General features: G+C 42.2%; 1 protein-coding gene across 3 annotated transcripts in view; it reads right to left on the bottom strand.

The window, feature by feature from the left end:
• DRD3 (dopamine receptor D3) overlaps positions 1-23,511 on the bottom strand; it is a 47,378-nt gene that overhangs the window by 20,397 nt on the left and 3,470 nt on the right. Inside the window, exons 2-4 of one of the 3 annotated variants that reach the window (XM_040980822.1) lie at positions 22,584-22,593; positions 18,180-18,470; positions 1,515-1,627 (exon numbers count right to left, since the gene is read on the bottom strand). In XM_040980822.1, coding sequence (XP_040836756.1) covers positions 1,515-1,627; positions 18,180-18,449 — 383 coding nt within the window. In that variant the 5' untranslated portion in view covers positions 18,450-18,470; positions 22,584-22,593. Of the gene's footprint in view, positions 1-1,514; positions 1,628-18,179; positions 18,471-22,583; positions 22,594-23,511 lie in introns of those variants that run through there. The other 2 variants (XM_040980821.1, XM_040980823.1) reach the window with 2 other exon arrangements.

Genomic DNA, 23,511 nt, shown 5'->3' with positions numbered 1-23,511 from the left:
GCTGCAGCAATCAGGAGAGGGGCTAAAAAGAGGAAGACCCAAGAAAATGGTTGAAAAGTGTGTTTTAGCTAGAATTTGGATGAGTGGAACAACTAATAATCAACAATTACAAAACCCATCAGAAGGTTAGAATTGTAATCTTGTCTAGCTTGCTCATGATAAGATAAAACAAGAAACTACCAGAAGGGTATGATTGATGCGATTTCTTTCTGTTCTCATGATAAAACTAGAAGGACGAGATGGCGTTTTTGTTTTGCTAAAAGCACGTTCTAGGCAGAAGTAAGCATCTTATAAGCTTTTAAGGAGACTCTCCCCCTCCTCATTCCAACATGGACCTGATCCTAACTACCTGTTAGCTTTTGAACTGTCCTAATATAGGACTATGATCAGATAAATGTGTTAGGCTTCTCTCTTCCTGACCTACTTTTTATTATATAGGTATCTGACATGACCTTTTTATGATGGACAGGAAAACATTGTCTCTTTATCTAACCCACATGGTCTTACTTAACTTTATACCTGTAAGGAAATATCCAATGGAACTAACTTTATAAAGAGAGAAGGTTTATCTCACAGGGTTGGAAATTCAAGCCCAAGATTGAGTAACCCATTGTTTTAGCCTCTGAGATGGCAGCTGGCAAGGGTGGAGCACAAAAAAAGAAAGAAGAGAGAGAGACTCGCCCCAACTTAGGCTTTTATGACTACTCCTCTTGAGAGAATTGTGGTTCACCCTCTGTGACCAAAGAACCTCCCATGAGGCCCATTCCCTGACACTCATAATTGGGTTATAAGTACCATTAACATATAACTTGGGGACTTAAACATCTGCATGAGTTCAGAAGCCAAATCATATTCAGGCTAGAGTAGGAGATAATTCTGACTTTCATTTCATAGGCCAAGGAGACACTGAAGAGTTTTGAAAAGGGCAGCAGACATTATTTAAGGTTTTTCTTCTGTGGGAATAATTTTGATAGTGTTTCTTAGATTCCATGAGGGAAAAACAGAAATCACAGCCTGTTTTTCTAACATTGCCTTCCACCTCATCCATGTTTCTCCTTGCATCATACTCAAAATGTACCCAAATCTGCCTGTCTTCTTCCATTTCTCTGTGTTCTCAACCCCCCTTTCCTCTTTTTTACCAAGAACAAACAAGCAAAACAATAGCCTACTTTCCTGTCAGCACATATCAGCTCATCTTTTGTCCCTCCCAGCATCCCTCTTTGCAATTAGGAATCCCAAAGACCCTAAAAAACAAACAAACAGCAAACAATAACAACAACAATAACAAAAAGCAAGAAAAAAAAAAACAATGGCAAGATCCTTTTCAGGGACCTACAAGAGAAGTAAGGCTAGGGAAGCTCATAGGATCACCATCCCTCACCTATTGCTCTTACCTGCCCACTACAATTTAAAAGAAAATCTCCCAGTTGCAACTTATACCTGGGACTGACCCCAGTGCCCTCAGATGCAAACCCTTGCTCCCCACCCTGCTTTAAAGGGAATCTTGATCCTACCTGTCTATGCTGATGGCGCAGAGGTTCAGGATACTGGCTGTACACATCATGACATCCAGGGTGACAAAAACATCGCAGCAAATTCGGCTGAAATTCCAGACTCCACCTGTCACCTGGGCATCAGACACAATGGGAAATAAGCATTTTTTTTTTTTTGGCAAAGGAACAACAATCTGATTATAACCAGCTATAAATAACATAAGCAAACACATTTTACTACCTAAGTGTAACATACAGTTCCTTATTTCAGCTTCTTGTGTAGAGCAGGAAGACCATGGCCAGACTTGATCTAATCTTACCACCTATAGACCTCAAAGACCACCACAACGAAATAAGCCATGATGTGTGACTCCGGAGACCTACAACTCACATGATTTTGCCATACCAGCACCCCCTTCTCTGAAGCATCTTATAAAGCCTCAAACACCCTTATCCAGGATGGCAGAGAGATAGTCCTTTAGACCCAGAAGTCTCGTACTCTTTCTTCGGTTGACATACTAAATGTTCTCTTTCCTTCATCCCCATTATTTGGATTTGGCACTGGAGATAAGGACTGACCTTTCAGTCACACAGTAACTTGGTTGCTTACCTATGCTACCAGCATCAACACTGGCTTTCCCTCCCTCCTCCTGCACTGTTGTGCATACTACAGTCATCATTCAGGAATGAGACCAATGAGACTATTCAAGCCCAGAAAAATGTTGTGTGAGGTGCAGGATCAAACCTTGTGAGGCCATGCTCCTTGGACCACCACTCACTGCCCCATGTTTACACGTGCACTGTTGGTTGGGAAACTTATCATTTGTTAGTCTCCCAATAATGCCTTCAAGTGGGATACACAGGAATTGCCCAGCTTAAATGGTTAGAGACCACCAATGGGGAGGGTCTTCTACGGACTGGAAACCTCAGTGGCTGTTTGACTCCTTTCAGGAGACACCCCATCTCCCAGATGTCTCCCAGGAGTTGCTTTCCTCTTTTTTTTTTTTTAAATTTGCTTGTTCACTTTGCAAATAAAACTTCTTTATTTGCAATGGGTGCAAAGCTGAGGGAGGAATCCATCAAACTTCCAGGTACGCCAGGACATCCATAGTTGGTTGCTAAAGAAAGTACAAATCCACAGAACATTAGACTATTATTACTAGAACATCCACATCTCTAAGTCCAGTTTTTCTCAAAGTGTGCTCCACAGTGGGGATACTCATTAAAGGTGCAGATGCCTAACATTTCCATAGACCTACTGAGCTAGAATCTCTTGATCTGGGCTTCATGAGTCTTCATTTTTAAACAAACACCCCCAGACCTACCAAGGTTTGAGAATCACTGATGTGGGTCAAACTCAGGGAAATTTCTCATGGTTAAGTGCTTTGCCTGTATCTGCACAACTGGCATTAAAACAGCTTGGCTGGCTGCCCAATGTGTGTGTTGTGCCAGAACTGCCTCTGAAGCTTTCCACTCAGTAGAGAGCTCACCATGTACCCAGGAAATAAGCTAAGAGTGTGTTTTGCATGAAACAACTCCAGAGTAAAATTCTGTCTGGTTTCAGGTTTTAAAGCTTGAAAACACCTTGAGACAACATTTAAGAATCTATGCCAAGCAAGTCAGTGCTAATATTGAAACCATGCTAGATCCCATCCACCTAGCTCCAATCACCTAGCCTCCCTCCTTTACCTTAAAGTATACTTTCCCTGCCTTTTGATAGCACTAATTTTTTTATTGATTACACTGCATTATGTGACACAGTTTTATAGGCACTGGGATTCCCCCTTCCCCTCCCAAAACCCGACCCCCCCCCATGGTGGATTTTTCCACCTTGTTGCATTACCACAGTTCAAATTCAGTTGAGATTCTTTCCTTGCAAGCACCTACCAAGCATAGAGTCCAGCATCTTATTGTCTAGATAAGTTCAACGGTTTCTTGGGGAGACCATCTCTGGTCTGAAGATAGAGCCGACAGAGTATCATCCCAATCAATTAAAAGCCCTGGAATTACATCAGTAACAATTTCTAACGTTATGGAATAGCACTAAATTTAACTCACTGAAGTGAGGGAGTTGTACAGCCAGATCTAGAAGGTTCCAATCATTGGGCTCATGGGGTCTTTTATTTCTCCAATAGGTAACACCTTGATAATCTGTATTTTCTGGTGAGATTTTATCTAAGGGCCTTCTACATCTTAGCAGGGAATCTATGGCCCAGAAAAGAAAACACTGAAACTCACTTAGTCATCATAAAAATTCACTGAAGAGTACAGCATTGCCAAACACTGGGAACATGGACATGAGCTAAACATGTAATGAGCAAATAACTACTGTGACTCCAAATGAGCCCTTTATCACTTACTTGAGGCCAACATACAGCTGTCCATATTCTTTGTTCCCCTCACTTCTGACTCCCCCTTCTTGATAGCCTCCTTAAAAGCCCCAAAGCACCCTAATTCAACAGAACAGTAGTTTTTGGGACTTGAAAGTTGGCTACCTTCTCATATATCAGTAGATTAAACTTTCTCTTATCCTCAAAACTTGTCCATGCCCTTTTGAATTAGCACTGGTGACAGGGACCGAACTTTTCCTAACACGATTGATATGGGCAGGCAAGTTGCTCATGATCATCAAAGAGCTAAGGACTGTCAACACCTAAACCACCTATGTGGCCCAAATCCCATCACCTTCCAAGCTGACTCAACACAGCTGAAGCTTCAGCACTCTCTCTCCTACTCCCTATTATGAAGCTAAACTTCACTTTCCATCATGTACCAGAAGGCTCGATACCTTCCTGGAGACCACCACATGCCCTCAGCCCCACCCAAATCCTGCTCTTCTGAGTGTATACTCAGTGTTTTCCTCATGCACCCTATACAACCTATCCTTGCTTATCCTATAAAAAGGATGGCCCTAGGCTGGGTGAGGGCAGTTCTCCCTCATGAGGCTGCTTGTGCACATTCAGTCTGAGTGTGTACTATCCCTTCACTTGTCAATAAATCCCACCTTTCTGCTCATCTCTATCTACTGGTATTCCTATTTGTATTCCTACATATGGGAAGATGAGAACCTGAATTAAGTCTAGCTAGCTCTCCTAATCCCTATGGCAATATGACTGTTTTCAACTCAGCCAACTCCTTATTTCACTCACCATGAGGCAAAGGTAACTAGAAAGGAACATATCCTGTTACTCCCAGAATTTGTGAGGGTGGTCCCAACCTCAGGCACCACAATCCCCTCTGAACAACGCTTCTACAAAGTTAGAGTTAATGTAATTTAATTTATACTCTAGAATATTGGCAGTTATTTATTTATTCATTTTTACTATTTAGGAGATTACTTCTTTTCAGACTGCCCACAGTTGACCACTCAGTGGCTCACAGGTTTCCTTCCTGTGAGGCTACCATTCTTGAGGATTCTGATTCTTCAGGAAAAATTGCTGAAGCTTTGTGCTCTGGCCATGGTCATGGGTTCAAGACATCTCTCCTGAGTAGGCCATTGGCTATTTAAGAGGAACGAAGGAGAAAAGTATATGTAGTAGACTCTACAGTAACCTCTCAAGAAGAAGCTGGTAACGAAATGGTGCTGTAATCTGTTGTTTTGTGAAAAATCTTATGTCATGAGACCCTTTTTCATCTAATTCTTACTTTTTGTTTTAATTAATTTATTTTAAAAGTCTAGAGAGAAAAAAGAGGAGAAACAGAGATCTTCCAATTGAATTAAGTCCTTATATTGCACATTGGATGCAGATGCTAGTTACCATCAGGCTTCCTATTTTTTTTTTTTATTACAAATCAACCTTTTACTAAATTAACTCACTACATTGATGGAGTGAGTAATCCCGCTATTACCAGACTCATGAGGTCATTTGTTTCTCCACTAGATAACATCTCTGTGTGGTATTGTCTGGACATGTTTCTTTTCCAGGAATTACAGGTTCAGCACAGAAAGTAATAAGCACTGACATTCAACTCACAAACTGAAGTCCACCATTCCATTACACACACACACACACACACACACACACACACACACACACACACACACACACCCTGAAGGTGTGTCGGGTGCATGGACCCAGTTGGAGGGGTGGTAAAGCAGCTTCTCCAACAGTTTTGAGGAATTGTTCTATATGACATCAATTAGTTCATTCCCAAAGTGCGTGCCACAGCTAGGTTTTGCCAGGGCAAACCCAGGAAACAGATACTCAGTTTGGGGAGCATGGGCCCAAGTACTTGAGTTTTCACTTGCTAGCTCCTAAGTTGCACAATAGCAGGAAGTGGAAGTCTGATGTGAAGTGGGGACTTGATCCCAGGCTATTCTGATACGGGATGTGGGTGTCCCAAGTGATGTTTTACATTCTGTGCCAAGCTCCTTGTTCCGGTTTTATCCCATTCCACAGTCCCCCTTTCCAAAAAAACAATAAAAATACAAACAAAAAACTTTCCGTTTGGATTTCTTTTTGAACAATAATTTTATCTTTATATTTGGTTATCATTACAGTTTATTTTGAGAAACTCTGATTGACAATGTTTTCTGAAAATCCAGAATTTTAAGTAAAAACCAGTGATGCAGGAATCACTTTGCTCATTTGTCATGGATTTACTTCCTTTCTATTCAACCATTTGCCTTCATCTAAGTATGACCTAATATGAATTTATAGGAATTCTGAGTCAGAAACCTTTTTTAAAGTGGGAGATATAAGGATTCTGATTTAAAGAGTCATAATAACAGACATTTAAGAGCTGGAAAAAAAATGGTTGTGCTCATTACATAGGACAGTTCATGCTGTAAAGGATTTTTGCAAAAGTTGAGTTGTATATGTTCAATTTCACTTCAATATTAAATATTGAATTAATATTTAATCAATATTCAATATTCAAGACTAATACTGAATCAATATTAAATGTAGTTTATACCTTTAGTGAGAAAAGGCGTTCTCTGGCATGATTTTCAGTGTGTGTGTGTGTGTGTGTGTTGGGGACTGTGTGTTAAAGAAGATAGTTAGGGCGTGGAAAAATGACAGTGTTGCTTGGGTGTTCCTTTGTCCACTCATGCATTTATAATGCAAGTCCTTGTGACATTCTTAATACTCTGCTCATAGAAGGTAGACATGTTATGTGTTTTAAAAGGTCTTGCAAATTTACTGCAGGGTCTTACAAGATAATTCAAGAAGCAAGGAATCCTTAAAAAAAAAACAAACCCAAAACTAGAGATTACCATGGGATTTTAATATTGCTAATACAATGAATGTTTATTGAGAATTTGTTGTACATGAGTCACTGACCTTTCTGACCCATTCCAGGAATTTCTATAGCTTTGAAACTTCACATTCTGAAAACAAAATGTGTTTTTCACTGCATGTGCTCACAGAGCTTTTGTCAGAGTAGCTAATTTGATAGCAGACTAAATGACTATTACTTAACCAACTTGATAGTTGTGGGGACATTTCCTTCTTTGCTGCTGCATCCCTGGCTCTTACAGGGCCTGGGTATGTAAATACATTCAGGAAAAAAAAAAAAAAAGAATGGTCTCTGACATAATCTGTGTTCGTACTAATAGCTAACATTTATTAAATGCTTACTAAGTGCCTGGTGTCCTGCAAAGCATTTTACACACATGGCCCCTATTGCTGATTACCATCCTGTGAGAGAGAACTATTATTATCGTTATCACAGGGAGAAGAACTACAGCTTGGGGAGGTTAAGCTCCTTGCCAAAGGTCGCATGACAAAGAGAGGCAGACAAGGCATTAGTGTGAAGGCTGTGACACACCCTGCTCTAGGGAAAAGGCAGCTGTTAGGAAAAGGATGGAAATGGCTAAACCCTGGGGGAAAGGAGAATATCAAATGTACACCAAGCTTTTCCTGTGTTAGACTTGGTTTTCATTCTAGGGAAAGAAGAGAGGGGTTTTTGTTTTTTTGTTTTTTTTTTTTAAATTGGAAAGTCAGATATATAGAGAGAAGGAGAGACAGAGAGGAAGATCTTGTTTGCTGATCCATTCCCCAAGCAGCCACACGGCTTGGAACTACACTGATCCCAAACCAGCAGCTTCTTCTGGATCACCCATGTGGGTACAGGGTCCCAAGGCTTTGGGGCTGTCCTGCTTTCCCAGACCACAAGCAGGGAGCTGAATGGGAATCAGGGCTGCCAGGATTAGAACCAGTGCCCATATAGGATCATGGCGCATGCAAGGCAAGGACTTTAGCTGCTAGGCTGCCGTGCTGGGCCCTGGAAGAATGCTTCTTCTTGTTTCCCTCCTAGGGTTGCAAAGGATGGCACTCAGAGAGTGATGGTGGCTGCTGCCTTAGGGGCTGGGGTGAAAGTACATGGAGGGTGGATTTAGTGGGTACCTTTTCTTGCAGGCCCTCAAGGCCAAAGCCCTCAAGGTGTTGCCTGGTCTAGGCCACCACTGACTAGGTCTATCCTCATTGTGACCATCCTTTTTTCTCATTCCTTGTCTTGTATTCTCTCCTTATCTCAGTTAAACTCCAAGAAGAAAGTAACCTGATTAGGTAATTAAAGTATTTCCCACTAAGGTGCCAGTCACTTAGCATTCCCTGTAGTTATGAGTCTCTAATTGGTGTGACTTGTAATGGAAATAGCTTTTTATTGGAGTCCTTCACACCAAGTAAATAGCAGTATAGGATCAATAAAGAGCAGCAAAGTGCAGGGAGCAGGCTAAGTAACTCACACATTATCTCATAGCGACCCAGTGAGGTAACCATGACTTTGAACTTATAGGTAACTGAAGCTCTAGAGAGGTTATTCCTCTAAGGACACAGAGCTAGTAAAGAGAGCTGGCATGGCATCCTGGCACACCACTTCTGAGACACATGCATTATAACACCATCTTAATATCGTATAAAGGAAAAGACTTGGCATTTGTCCATCTACCTTCTATCCATCTACCCACATATCATTATTTCTTGATTGCTCATCGCATGCTTGGTACTTTTCTTGAGTGTGTTTTCAACATGTTTATTTATTTTTATCTACTTGAGAGGCAGAGAGGAGAGAGGAGTGAGCTACCACCAATGCTCATTCCCCATACGCCCACGACAACCAGAAACTCCACCAAGTCCTTCCATGAGGGCAGCACGGGCTCAACCTCCTGAGTTACCACCCACCGCCCCCAGGATGCTTGCAGGAAGCTGGTCAGAAGCAGAGTAGCTGGGACTCGGACTTACTCTCCATTTTAGGATGTAGGCATTCTAAACAACAACTTAACTCATTTGAGTGAGCAGGCCAGACCGGCATCATCCTGCAATTGCTTGCCAGCACATATACACAAGGCAAAACACGATGGAAGCTCTCTGTAACAAATATTTGCCAATGGACAATAAGATTTTTGTTTCAACAAGAATAAGCTGAAAAGAGCCCCACAGAAGACTGCCTTTGCTGTCACAGTATGCCGTGTCTAACCACTACACTTATTTCTTGGAGATAACATGGTAGAGGTGTACAAGTAACTGCAGACTGCAAGACTTCAGTGACTCGGTCTCTTTACACCAGTCCCTCCCCTTTAGAGGGGAGCTTCTCTTCTTGTACAAAATGCCATTTCTTCTGCTCTCACCTTTGAGTTCTGTCCTGTAAATTGTCATGAACACCAGGACACACACCTGGACTTATCTCATTAATGTTCTCGCAACACTCTGAATCGTGATGCTCCCCTCGGCTAGGTGTTTTTGTTTCCAGAGCCTCAGAGTGCTTGCTGTTGGGTTATGGGAAGTGATTTGGGAATGGGGTGGGCAACTGAAGTCCCAGGAGATAGGTACTAGGAACTCATGATGCCATGTGGTAAGTACTGACTGACAGCGAGAGGAGTATTAAGTGTTGGAAAATCATGAAAGTGATTTTTGAAATTAAAATAGGAAAAAAAAAACCAGAAAAAGGTCTTCTTTTGATTGATGTGAGGCTCTTAAGAGACATGATTCTTTCTCCTAAATTCTAATAAAAAGCTCTCTTTAGAACCATACAGCAGCCAGGTGGTGTTACTCTCACTTGCTAATGAATATAACTAACTCCTTTGACAATACAGAAGGTGAAAGTAAGCAAGAAAGGGTCTCCAGGTACTGAAGTTTGCTATTGATTTTCAACAGACACAGCCTAGGGCAGCGTTTCCCAAATTTACTGACTGTAAGGCAGCATTCTTCAAATCACCCGAGGCTCTTGCTAAACAAAATGATCCTTAGATCCTCTTCCGAATACTAAGTCCACAGGTGGTTCTTACCGCAGCACTGCTTGGGACACACTGGTCTCTGTAGGGGAGGTGAGGGCTTTCATGTTATGTTCAGAAATAATCCCCAAAGCAATTTCTTAATTGCTCCTTATAAAAAGACAGATTCATTTATTTGAAAAGCAGAGTGACAGACAGGGAGGGAGAGCGGGAAGGATAAAGAAAGAGGACTTATATGTATAGTTCACTCCCCAAGTTCTTGAAACAAGTCCTGGCTGGACCAGGCTGCAGTCAGGAGTTAGGAACTCCAGCTGGTTCTCCCATGTGAGTGGCAGGAATCCAAAAACTCAGGTAATCACTGTTGCCTCACAGGCACATAAGTTGGATGCTGGATTGGATATGGGATGCAGGCATTCTAAAAGGTGGCTGAATCCACTGTGCCACAGGGCCCTGCTCCTTAATTGCTTCCCTCCCCCCCCTTTTTTAATGTTATGACTTTCTTTAGCCTGTTGATTGCATTCGCAGAATTTTTTAGAAAAAGATTTTATTTATTTTTATTGGAAAGTTAGATATACAAAAAGGAGGAAAGAGAAGAGGAAGATCTTCCATCCAGTGGTTCACTCCCCAAGCAGCTGCAACAGCCAGAGCTGAGCCAATCCGAAGCCAGGAGCTAGGAGCCTCTTCTGGGTCTCCCACATGGGTGCAGGGTCCCAAGGCTTTGGGCTGTCTTTGACTGCTTTCCCAGGCTACAAGCAGGGAGCTGGATGGGAAATAGGTTGCTGGGATTAGAACTGGTACCTATATGGGATTTCGGTGCATGCAAGACGAGGACTTTAGCCACTAGGCCACTGCAATGGGCCCAGAAGAATGCTTTTAAATGCACAAAAATAAATGATACCATGTATCAAGGTGGGTGATGTGGCATCACACATTAAGCCACTGATTGGGAAGCCCTCATCCCATACAGGAGTGCCTGAAATTGAGTCCTGCTTCCACCTGTGACCCAGCTTCCTGCTGCTGTGTGCCATGGCCTCCTGGGAGGCAGCAGATAATGGCTGATGCCTCAAGTACTTGGGGTCCTTGGCATCCATGTGCAAGACCTGGACAGAGTTCCTGGCCCCTTTGCTTCAGCCTGGGACAACCTTGGTTGTTGGGAGGCATTTGGGGAGTGAACTGGCAAGTAGTTCATTCTTTGTCTCTTTCTCTCTGTCACTCTGCCTTTAAAGTCAATATAAACACATAAAACTTAAAGAGCACAATTATTTTGAAATACAGTTACTGAAGTATTTCAAATAGTTATGCTTTTCTAGTAATACATTAAATAATAGGATTCAGTAACAAGTCCAAAATTTTTATAATTTCAAGGAAATGAGCATGAATGTCATTTGAAAATATATATGTATCTGTGATTTCCATTAGTGATGCTAAGCTTTTCTTTCATTGTGGGTTGATGCCTACCTGTCTAATTCAAAGATGTGCTTGATTTCAGCTTAGTGAACACAAAGAAGTGATTTTATTTATATCTAAGTTGATGAACTCCCCAGATTGAGTCACTTAAAGCATGGCTTATAGTTTTTCTTATAAAGACATCCAGAAAGATAGAAGCAAAATTTCTGTAATCAGCACCTTTGCTCTTTTTTTATTTTCCATGTTTGTAATCTGGTCTAGATAGTAGAGGATAAGACAGAGTAATAAGTAAAGATTTTGCACTTCTTTGAATCTTAATTTCCTTATCTGTGAAATGCATGAAGGTGTAGCAGGCAGCATGTTGTCTGTGTGAGTCATCCTGCATTGAGTGTGCCTGGGAATGGTTTACAATTCAGTTCTGGGGCTACCAGTTTGGGAGATCTGAGGTGGACTCAACAGTTTATTTATAGCAAACAACTCCACCTATAATGAAGATGGAGCTCAGAGCTACTCAAAGTTTGGATTACACAAATCACTGAGGAGTTCATTTAAGATGTACACTCCAAGGGCCCAGTGCAGTGGCCTAGCGGCTAAAGTCCTCACCTTGAATGTGCTGGGATCCGGTGCCAGTTCTAATCCCAGTGACCCCACTTCCCTTCCAACTCCCTGCTTGTAGCCTGGGAAAGCAGTTGAGGATGGCTCAAGGTCTTGGGACCCTGCATCCACCTGGGAGACCCGAAAGAGGCTTTGGGCTCCTGGCTTTGGATTGGCTCAGCCCTGGCTGTTGTGGCTGCATGGGGAGTGAATCAATGGACAGATCTTTTTCTCTGCCTCTCCTCCTCTCTCTTTATATCTGACTTTGCAACAAAAATAAAATAAATCTTTAAAAAAGATGTACACTCCAAGGGCAGGGCATGCGGCTTAGTACTGAAGCTTCACCTTGGACACCCACAGCCCAGGTCCCTTCTAGAAATACCTGGTTGCAAGTCACAGCTCTATTCCCAATTCCTACTTCATGCTACGTGGGAGGCAGCAGGTGAGAGCTCAGGTGCTTGTATCCGTGTCACCTACAGGAGAAACCCAGACTGAGCTCCTCCTGGCTCATGCATTCATCCTGGCCTGCCCAGCCCCACTACTGTGAGCATTTGAAAAGTTAGCAAGCAGATGGAAGATATTCAGTGTGTCCATCTGTCTGTCTATGTCATTCCCTGTGCAGACTCGAGTGCTTATACCCAGAGAAACCCTGTGACTGGGGCATCCAGAAATGACCTGTGATTGTGTTGTACTTTGGGAAGGATGGCAGAAGGCATTCCCAAATCTTTCCAGTTTTAACAGCCTATGACTTATAAAAATGTCCATTTAGGTAAGAGGTTGTGAAACTGAGATCTTAAGTTAACTACCATCCAGGTTTTCTTGAGCTATAGTAAAATTTCCTTTTGAAAGAATTTTTGTATTTTAGCTTTTAAAGGATGTATTTATTTACTTGAAAGACAGAATTACACATAAAGAGTGAACCTTCCATCTAGTAGTTTACTTTCTAGATGACAGCAATGGCCAGAGTTGGGCCAGATCAAAATCAGGAGCCAAGAGTTTCTTCCAGTTCTCCTACATTGGCGCTAGAGGGGCAAACAGCTGGGCCGTCTGCTGCTGCCTTCCAGGGGTGTTAGTAGAGAGTTGGATCGGAAGTGGAATAGCTGGGATATGAACTGGGGTCCACATGGAATGCCAGTATAACTGATAGCACCTTAACCTTCTGTGCTACAGTGTTGGGTCCCTTTGCTTTTAATAACCAGCAGCACTGCATGGCCACAGGCCTCTTCCCCCAGAAACATCGCTGCTTTTTCCTGCCATCATCATTTACTTTGATCACTTTTTCTTTGGTTTACTTCTTTGCCTGATCTACCTCATTCTATTTTGTACACATTTCTTAACTCTTGAGTTTTTCCTCTCATGCACAGGGAACCCAAGAATTCTGAGTTAAGTGCAGATGTTCCTCAGTTTAGGATGGGGTCATGTCTCAGTAAAGCTCTTGTATGTTGAAAACCTGAAAAGTAGAAAGTACATTTAAAGCACCTGGCCTACTGAATATTTGAGCTTAAAAACACAGCACATTTTCATGGCTGACTGGGAGTTGTGGCTCAATGCCATCATCCGTTATCACAGAGGGCCTTACTGACTATCACTAGTCTGAGAAAAAAAAAAAAAGCAAAATTAAAAGCATGATTTCTACTGAATGTGAATTATTTTTGCACCATGATAAAGTCCAAAAATCCAAAGTCAAACCGTTGTTATGTCAGGAATGATCTGTATTTCACACATTTTCCTGGGTGTTTATGCTGCCTCTCTATCCCAGTACAAGTACATTAAACAGCACAAAAGGTGCTTAACCAAGTGGAACAAAATGGGATGTTTATACTTGAAGAAGAAGCTCCAAACAGATTTCAGCCTGTAAAGCAGGAAATTAAAAACCTGAGAGGGAATCTGAGAAAGAACTATTTGGTAGGCACAAAAATAGAGTTTTTGAGAAAATCCTATAAACTGAATTAAAGTGATAACTAAGCCACTGGCTGTCTGAAGTATAACCTCATGTGAGGTCACAATGACATGTGTGATTTTTTTCTCTTCTTTTCTGCTAATTCCAAGAACACACAATATTGAGGTGGGACCATGGACTGCCTAGCATAGGTTCCTGTGTATTTTTTTAAAACTATTTTTAAATACTTATTATTGAAACTTAAAACATTATTTTCCTCTGCTTGAGAGGCAATATGAGAAAGTGTGTGTGTGTGTGTGTGTGTGTGTGTGTGTGTGTGTGTACATGCTTGAGACAGAGCAAGTGGTCTTCCATCAGTGTTCCACTTTCCATACGCTTACCACAGCCAGGGCTGGGCCAGGCTTTGTTCAAGCCTGGAACTCTATTTGCATTTCCCTTGTAGGTGACAGGGGCCCAGCACTTGGGCTACTTTCTGTTGTCTCCTGGGATACATTAACAGGGAGCTGGATTAGAAGTAGAGTGTCCAGATTTCAGAATTAGGGCTGCAATAATGAGATGCAGGCTTCCCGAGTGGTGGGTTAGCCTTCTTTGTCACAACACTCATCCTTTCTGTGTGCCTTCAGGAGGAGAGTGATACCAAACAAGACCAGCTGTGGTGTTTATTCACTATTCTCTTCCTTCCTTTCTTAATACCTGGATTCCACTGGGAATCCATGAGATCCCTGGCAGCTGACGTGCTCAAAGGAATGTGCAATTTATGCTAAGCCAGTTGTTGTAGCTCATGATTAATTCCAAGAAAATCATGTGCCATGAATCAGTCCAATCAGAGTGCATCTTGAAATTTTTACTAGGAATTCTGGGACATAGACTTTTCCTCCTGCTGTGGATGGTGCAGTGTGCACTTGTGAGGCCTACAGCTTAGCCTATTGCCTGTGGAGAAGGTCCATTTATGAAGGAAGGCAGGCTTGAGAGAACTGTAGAGAAATGGAGGTGGATTCTGGTCAAACTGTGCCTGCATAAGACTTCTAAAGCTCCCAGTCTAAAGAGAAACGCTTGCTGCTTTTTATTTAGGCCAATTATACTTACAATGAAAAGTGTGTTAACTGCAGCATTTCTAGATCACATTTCCTACTTATTAAAGTACTCTTGGAGCAGATGGCAGTTAAGCCTAACATCAACTCAATAAGAAAAGTCTTGTTGCTGTTGTTTCTTATTTTTTCACTTCCTTTTGTCTCTTGCCCCTTTCAAATCTGAGGGTGCCTTTTGTAGCATTACCCTGTGTTGAGTAACGCTCATCCCAGAGAACTCCAATAGAGGTAATACTATATCACAGTTTATTGCCTACCTCATGGTAATTCTCCAGCCCCACATTTTTTTATAAAGCCAACTCACATTATCACTTTGTCTTTGTTTAGCCTCTTTTACACTACGGGGAGTCTTAACGTTTCTGTTCTTAGTGCAGTTCCTTAGGGAGATGACTCAAATTTCTTCAGGAAAGAGGGTTTTCCTCTCTGTGTGCCTCTGTGGTCTCAGTCCCTCCTATTTTGAATACCGCTGTGTGGCAGCCATCTTGTGAGTAGCATGAGGAAGCATATCTGCTGGCTAAGGGGAATGAGGAGGATGGGTGGGAGATTCTGGCCCATGATGACACGGGAAGACTGTTGAGCTGACACCAAGGATTGCTTTCCTTCAGCACACACAAAAAGTAACCCCTATAATTTTCTGATGTTTTCTTACTTTAGCCTTCTAATATTTAGTGCCAAACTATTCCTGACTCACATACACTGATATCTGGGAAAAAGAGGCAATTTTCCTTTGAAGAAGATGAACATGTTCAATTTAAAACGCATGAGGGTATGAATGTGGTGAATCCTTGGGCCTCAGAATGGTGTTCTTTAATGTGTTCTGTGTTTCTAGAACCCCCCAGCTCTGTGGCAGTCTGTGGTCAACTCTGTTCCTTGCTAGTTTCCAAGGGCACTCCTAGGCATAATCAAGTATTGTTAGAGCTGCTATTCAAACCATATCAACCTTACGAATTGCTTTTCTCTGACATGCATGGATATTTGTTCAGCATCCTTTTGTGAGATCAGCATACTCTTTGTCTAGTTAAGGTCTCTCATCCTGCCACTAAGGAAAGACAGAAAAAGAGTTCAGACTCAGAAAGATGCAAGCTGGCATGGGATAGGGAGAAATGGTCCTTTGAATTGGAGACTTCTAATAAATGACTGTCTATTAATAATGATTGCTTTATGCCATACCATATTTTTCATTGAGAGACAGCCTGGATTGCTGTTAAAGATAGATAATCATGTAAAGACATTAGGTTGCACCAATGGCAGCATTACTGCAAGTTGGTAAGGGCAAAAAGAGGCCCGTGAAAGTAATTTACCAGGTGAAAGATATCTCCATTCCTCTAAATTTGTTTTATCCTGAATGTAAAGTTCTTTGACAATGCCATTGATTGCTGAATAACTTATTGGGGAGAGAGCATAGTGATTGTCAACTCTTTTCATCAGAGAAAATCCAAAGTTCCTAAGACAGAGATTCTTTCATGGCATTTTCAAGATTTCATGTGTTTTTCTGTAGGCTCAGCAGTACTATGGGGATGGGACCTATAGCCCCAGAAGGGGAATCTGTGGGTTTCTAGGATGTGTAAATCACAATGTCCATTTTCCTAATCACTATTTACTAAGGTTTCCTAGTATGGTCAAACCAGAGTTCTGGAAGCAATTGCAATGAATTCCCAAGGAATGCCATTGAGTGCCTTTGTCACTGACACTAAAAACCTGGTGTTTTTTTGTTGTTGTTATTTGTTTGTTTCTTTAAATCTCAGAGGGAGTGAAATGCTTCTTTGAGTTCAGGTCCTCTGTCTATATGTTTTTTGGACATCCTTTTCTTTCCTTTATTTTTTTTTTTTTTTGCTGGAAGATTTAATAATTCTTGTAAAATATGGGAAGTGACAGAAATATTTAATGGTTTTATGGGAATAAAGGTGGTCCTGTGAATTACTGACCAATCAATGCCAGCTTGTAATATCTAACCTGCCTTCCTCTTGAGCAGAAAAAACCACTAGTTTCTACTTCTTGCTTGCTCTTCTTGTTATTGTATGTAAATTCATAAGTGTTTCACCCTCCTCCCTCTAAATGTATGTAACAATGGATATGGATGCAGAAATGAAGCCAGGGATTGCCCATATGATACACAGGTTAAAAGAAGCTTCACTTAAAAATCAACGAGCCAACTATTTATTTAGCAGATTGTCACATGTCAAGTAGTTTGTTTGGATCACAGGAAAAAGAGAAATTCTTTGGCAGAAAGGATGATTTGTCCTAATTGGAAATCCCAACAAAAGCAAGCAAACTGCAAGATTCCTTACCCTCAGAATTATCTTAACTGGGAAGAATGAATATGTATTTCCCTCATATGTTCCCACAATCTTTAGATGTATTCCAATTCACTTAATATACTATTTCTTTTTCCTTTATTTATCTATTTTAAGAAATTAAAAAAATTTTATATACCTCTTCTCCCTTGAAATCATAGATCTAATTTTAGTTCCCAGCCATTTTTAATATGGATACCGGTGTGCCAGTCTATGTTTGAGGTTTTGGCTCTCCCGTGATATGTCATACTTAATTAACTGTCACCTTCACTATTAATATTAACTGAAATATTAATTTGATGAATCTTAATTTCTCTTAATCATAGCATCATTTTGATCCTTCATTGGATACCTCCTTAGAATGACACATGGTGTAGAGGAGAAATATTAATAGCATATTAAGGTGTAAAAAAAAAACCCTCTTCAGTAATTGCATGTTTTCCCAGGAAGACTGTGTTTCTTGAACAGATGTAGACACTCTGATCTCCTTGTTAGCAAGTGGATGTTTTGTCTTGATCACCTCTTGATCTGTTTTGCACTTTCTAGTGAAAATACTTTCAAATTTAAGAAATGTTTCTCCCTAGAAGAATTCTCTAGAGTCTTCTCTGCTGAGACTGGCAAAGGCTCTGGCTACCAGTGGATGCCTGGAGAAAACAGATGTGAAAGTTTAGCCTATCAATTTTATGGCAGAGCCTAAGGAGAGCTAGCACCCAGGGAAAAAGAGCCAAGGGGTGGAGGAGCTGAGCCATCAGAGGAAGTCTGATCTGTTTGCAGGACACTTCCTCTATCTTTCCTCTCATTCATTAATTTTTTTTTTCTTTTGGCTTTCCTAGAGTTCCTTCTGTTCCTCCATGCTGTGCATCCCTTCTGCACATCCTCACGCCCTTGTATGTTGAACCCTGACTGCCTCTTCCAACACTGTAGCATTGGGACAAGAATGAGATAGTTTTTTTGGAAGAGTCCTATCACTCTAGTTTAGCTACCTGGATACTGGAGACCTGGGAACAGAGTATTTCCCAGTTTCCTGGGTCTGGTGTGAGTGAGTGACTTGATGGTGACTGCCCACAAGAGCTTCAATTCCCTCATATTAAAATGAGGACTTGCAGAGATTTTCCTTCCTTCTTCACTTCCCACACTGCAGGAGGAACTATGCTGAGCCCTCAAGGCCAGGAACTCAGAGAAGACAAAGACAAGCACAGGAACTGCAATCACTTAGCATCTACTCACCTCCAGGTACACCACCCAGGGCATCACCAAGGTGGCCACCAGTAAGTCCGCCACAGCCAGGCTTACCACTAGGTAGTTAGTGGTGGTCTGCAGGGCCCGCTCTCTCAGTACAGCTGCACACACCAGGCAGTTGCCGAAGATGATGGCCAGGATGAGTGCACAGTAGGAGAGGGCATAGTAAGCATGTGGGCGGACCTGGTTGGCACCTGTGGAATTTTCTGCCCCACAGGTAGAGTTGATGTTGCTACTCAGCTGGCTCAGAGGTGCCATCACCCAGAGGCAGTGTGTGATCTCGAATGATTTCTGAAAGGAGACAGAAAACAATGTTGGTAAAATCAGACTCCTGGCTACTTGAATGCTTGGGTACATGTTTTTCCTTATTGAGTCAACAAACATTTATTGAGCATATTCTATAGACCAGGTACAGTTGTTAAGTGCTGGAGATATAGCAATGACCAACCAGATAAAAATTTTTCTTTCATTAAGATTTTATTCTAGATGAAATAAAGGGCACTGCATGATCAATGCCGATGTATTAGTTTGGAGGTTAATAAAGCAGAGGGAAGTTAGCAGTAGCTAAGGACTTTGTGCATGTGAGAGGATATATGAGAAAAATTTTGCACTGGTGTAATCAGGAAACCCTCAAGAAAGTGTTGACAACTAAGCCAAGATGTGGGGGGGGGGGGAGATAAGGAGACAGATGATTCACATAATTGGTAGGAGAATGATCCATGCTGAAGGCATAGTGGGTGCAAGCAGGAAGGTGTCAGCAGGAAGGGCTGGAAGTGGAAAGGACAGTTGAGAGGCTTGTGTGGCTACAGCCTCAGTGAGACATTGGTAGAGTGGAAGAACATGAAGTCAAGAGGGCTGCTGAAAGAACCATGCTTAGACTCAGAGTGAGCTGGGAGGCCACTGCCAAATTAGAATCCCACCTCTGCTACTTCTGGCCTCTGAGAGAAGGGCATGCTATTTTTCCTCTCTGAGCTTTGATTTGCTCCTTTTCACATAAGGGAATAATGCAACCATTATTGCCTTATGTGAATTTTTACGAGGATCAAATGAGTAATCATCCTAAGATAAGTATTTGTCATTTTCTTCTCATGTTTTTTTTTTTAGCTTCCTTTTCCCTTAATTTGTTTCCTACTCTCCACCCTTCATCTCCCCAATGCCTGTTCCTCTTTCTTCCTTCCTGTATCTGTCTTCATTTCCTTCAATCTCCAAGTCTCTCTCTCATGTCTTCCACAAGGCACTACAAATTTGGGATACTCAATTATGGGAGATCTCAAGAGCAATGAGTCCTAGAGGCACTACAGCAGAAGTCCATGTGTTAGAATTTAATTTGAAAACCCCTAGCTTTGAAAGATAGATTACCAATATAAAATGTTAAGTTCTATCAAATTTTCTCCGTTCCCATCACCAAAATCCCACATCCATAGGCTGGTGACCCATGCACTGCCACTTTCAACCTCTGACTCAGTCTGATCCCCTTGTTTTTTTTTTTTTTTTTAAGCAAGAAATGGTGGCCCAGTGTGAAGGTCTTATATTTCCTTCAATGCCTTTCTTTGACTTCTGAAAGCCACAGGCTAATCCTCAAACTTGGACTTAGTGTGAGGAAAGCATCTAGAGCCCATCAGCTCTCTATGACACCAGTCATCCTGGATTGATGCCGAAGAACAGACTGTAGGTTTTCAGAGCTAAAGTCTAAATGTGTCTGAAGGGAACAAAAGTCATTATTCTTTTTTTTTTAAACACATAAATTGTTATTTATTTATTTATTTATTTATTTATTTTATTGGAAAGGCATATTTACAGAGAGGAGAGACAAAGAAATTCTGTTTGCTGGTTCATTCCCCAAGTGGTTGCAACAGCCAGAGCTGAGCCGATCTGAAGTGAAGAAACCAGGAGCTTCTGAGCTCCCATGCAAGGTCCAAAGGCTTAGGGCCTTCATCCACTGCTTTTCCAGGCCACAAGCAGGGAGCTCTGGGTGGGGTTGGAGTGTGTAGACAGGACATGAACCGGTATCTGTATGGGATCCCAGTGCATGAAAGATGAGGATTTAGCCACTGAGTCATCACGCCAGGCCAAGTGTCATCATTCTTAATGAAAAATTTAGAAATGCCTATGTGCTCAGCACGGTAGTTCAGTAAAGCTAGATGCTGATGGGAGACATGCCACCTGTGGCTTACAATGTGACCCTAAAGCATGGGCAAGATGACCCGTGCTCCATGATTTGTGTTTAGAAGGTTTGATTCTAGTGGTTTAAAGGTCTGTGTTCCAGTCCTTACAGTTGAGCACAAGAACCACAATACAGAGCAACCTAGACCAGGCCAGAGGAAGCCTTCATACATATGGCATAGGTGGATGGCAGACCATGCTGAACCCATTTACATCAACCACTGGCAAATCTGAATGCCAGCATAGAGTGTGGCTCAGGCCAGCTTCAGTCACAACACATACCAGTGCACATTAAAGAATGCCAAGATGAGGTGAGCCATACCAGATGTGATTGCAGCCCCCAAACAGCACATGTGAGAACTGGAGTGGAGGCCGGGGGGGGGGTGGGTGGGGAGGCAAAGCCGGCAGGAGAATGTGGGCTCCCCTGCTACAACCACTCCTACTGGAGAGCACAAGTTGGGGTGGGGGCAGACCAGACCAGGCAAGCACCTGTGGACCTCATATGAGCTAAATTAGGGAAGGGCCAGGTTGAGCTGACTGTTCTGGCTGGTGCAAGCAAATTAGAGTGGGTGGGGGTTGGTTGGGCTCTTCCAGAGCATCAGATGGTAGAGGTTGGCACTGGGGGTTAATTCTGTCAAATTACATGCCAGAACCACCTGGAGAGTGCATAATCTGGAAGTTGGAGTGGCCTAGTAGGGAGATAGCGGGCACCTCCCTTGTGGGTAACCACTCCCACTAGAGAGCACGAAAACCAGGACAGGGGCAGGGGTGGCTAGACAGAAAGGCACCTGCCAGTATGTGTGTGGGCTGGATAGTAGGGCTGGTTGTGTTGAACTAGGCTTCAATGCCCATTGGCATGTACGAGAGCTAAATGGGATATGGGACAGACTGAACAAGCCTGCGGTTCATACTGGCATGCATGGGAACCAGGGTAGGGGCAGATCTGGTAGGGGTTATGGGGAGTTGCCCAAACTAGGCTGCAGCTCCCACTGGTTTACGTGAAGACCGAGTATGAAGTAGGTAGGATTAAGTTGGACTACAACACTCATTGGTTCAAGTGAAAGACAGGACTGAAAACAGAACTGACCCAGCAATTGGAATGACAGCATGTGCATAAACTGATTGGGGCAACAGATGCTGCCAGACCCTGTACTGGCAAACAAACAGAAGAATCAGGTTTGGGATCATCTCAGATGAAGTTTCTTTGGAGATCCCTCCAACTGAGCTGCTGATCTCAGAACCCCAACCATGAAGGGACTATGTCAGCCAGTGGATTCTGAATAGGTTTCATCGCAACTGGAACGGTGAGATTGGCAGCAATTCAGAACTGTTGAACTATCAAAACTGCTTAAGCAGGACCCTCAGAGCGTGCCTCACATCGGGGACCTGGGGTGGGAGGGAGGCTGGGTGGGGCTTTTCCCTTTATTTCTCCCCTGACCCCAGATACAGGGCAAAAATTATGATATTAGTGTGGAAACAGTGGTATTACCCACTTTCCTGTAGCCTTTGACCCTTTGTGCCCTAATCAACTAAGTAAGATTATTATTATTATTTTTTTAAAAGGTCTGTGTTCTTCCCAAATTTCTATGTTGAAGTTCTAACACTCAAAATGATGATATTAGGAGATGTTGTGGTGGTGGGAGGTCTTTGGGAGGTGATTAGGTCATGAAGGCTGAGGGGATTAGTGCCATATAAAGGAGTCCAAGAACTAGCTAGCCCCTTTCAGGGTGTGTAAGGCCATCATCTATGCATAGAAAGCAAGCTTTTACAAGACAACAGATTTTTCAATGCCTTGAGGGTGAACTTCCTAATCTCCACAGCTGTAAGAATGGATTTCTGCTGTTTTGAAGCTAGCCTTTGGTATTTTGAAGCTAGTCCTACTCTGGTATTTTGTATTAGTGGCTCCAGTGGAGTGAAACACTCTTCTGGCCTTACCCTCCCTCATCGTAGGATCATGTCTTTCCACAGCTCCAAGGAGCACAGATCCTGTTTTCATGCAGACCATGATCCCGGTGCCAAAGTCACAGAATTCTCTACCTCAGTGGCTGATTTTTGGGGATTCAAAAGTCTCATTCTGACCCTTTACTTTGAGGTTAGACTATCCCATGAATGTGTAGGTCCCCTCAATTCAAGTGGTGGCTCTTTTTGGGAGTTCAGTGGAATAGCTTCTGTGTAGCAGGAAGGAAAAGAAAGAGGGCAAAGCAGGGAGTCTTACATTTTGTGTGCAACTCCAAGGGGCCTGGAATCCTAGGGTTATGTCTGATCTTGCAAGTTGTTACAGAGTTGCATTTGTTAAGGTGGCAGGATTAAACGTTGTAGACAATGGTTTGTTGGTAATGATTTGATATCGTTAGACATGATATATATGGGTTCCCATGGAAACCCTTGTTCCAGGTTCTGGTAGAAGTAGAGGCTGACTTTGTGACAGAATTCTCTGTCAATCCTTGTATATGTATCTTTCCTTGAATTTAGGGGACTGACCTAATCATGACTATCATTTTGCGTCTCATTTTGAAACATATCAGTTTAGACTTTGAATGTGTTAAAATGAACAAATGATTGGAAAGGAGTAACTTACTTGGAATGTATTCACAAAATTGTTTAAAACTGTATCTTGGTGCATAGCACTCAATATGTTTTAAAATATAATAATAATCTTTGATAATAATTATAATTTTCTCATTATTCGGAAAAGGGCAGCTTGCTACCCTGGAGATAGCACTGCTGCCAAGAGCTTTTCAGAAAATGCTGTTTTCTGAAGGATGTTTCCACTTTTGTGGCAGGCTCAGATCCAGGCCTCCTTCCCTACACAACTGGGCCACCTTGGAAGATAGTAGAAAGGTTCGCTTTCTCCTGGGGTTTGCAGTTGGCTAATGACATCTTAGCCTCATCGAATCCGTCAGGTAAGAGGGAAGCACAGAACTTTGCAATGTTTGTGACTTGAATGCTGGACTTTTTATTCTGCCAAGAGGTTTGACAGCTCCTTAGAAATAGTGTGGCTGAGTGGCAATGACTAATTATACGAACAGAAGCCCTCAACTCTGAAAATCAATTCTGAGCCTGATGTTGGAATCATCATTGCACCGATTTCTGATTTTTTTTTTTCACATGTACTGTCTCTGGTTTTAGCTTCTTTGTAGCAGCAGGTGGGGTAAGC

This window comes from Ochotona curzoniae, unplaced genomic scaffold (assembly GCF_017591425.1).
Source record: "Ochotona curzoniae isolate NIBS_2020 unplaced genomic scaffold, NIBS_Ocur_1.0 contig_3498, whole genome shotgun sequence".
In the NCBI taxonomy this organism is placed as follows: Eukaryota; Metazoa; Chordata; class Mammalia; order Lagomorpha; family Ochotonidae; genus Ochotona; species Ochotona curzoniae.
The sequence above is the reverse complement of the archived record's forward strand: the minus strand, read 5'-3'. Positions and strand labels throughout refer to the sequence as shown.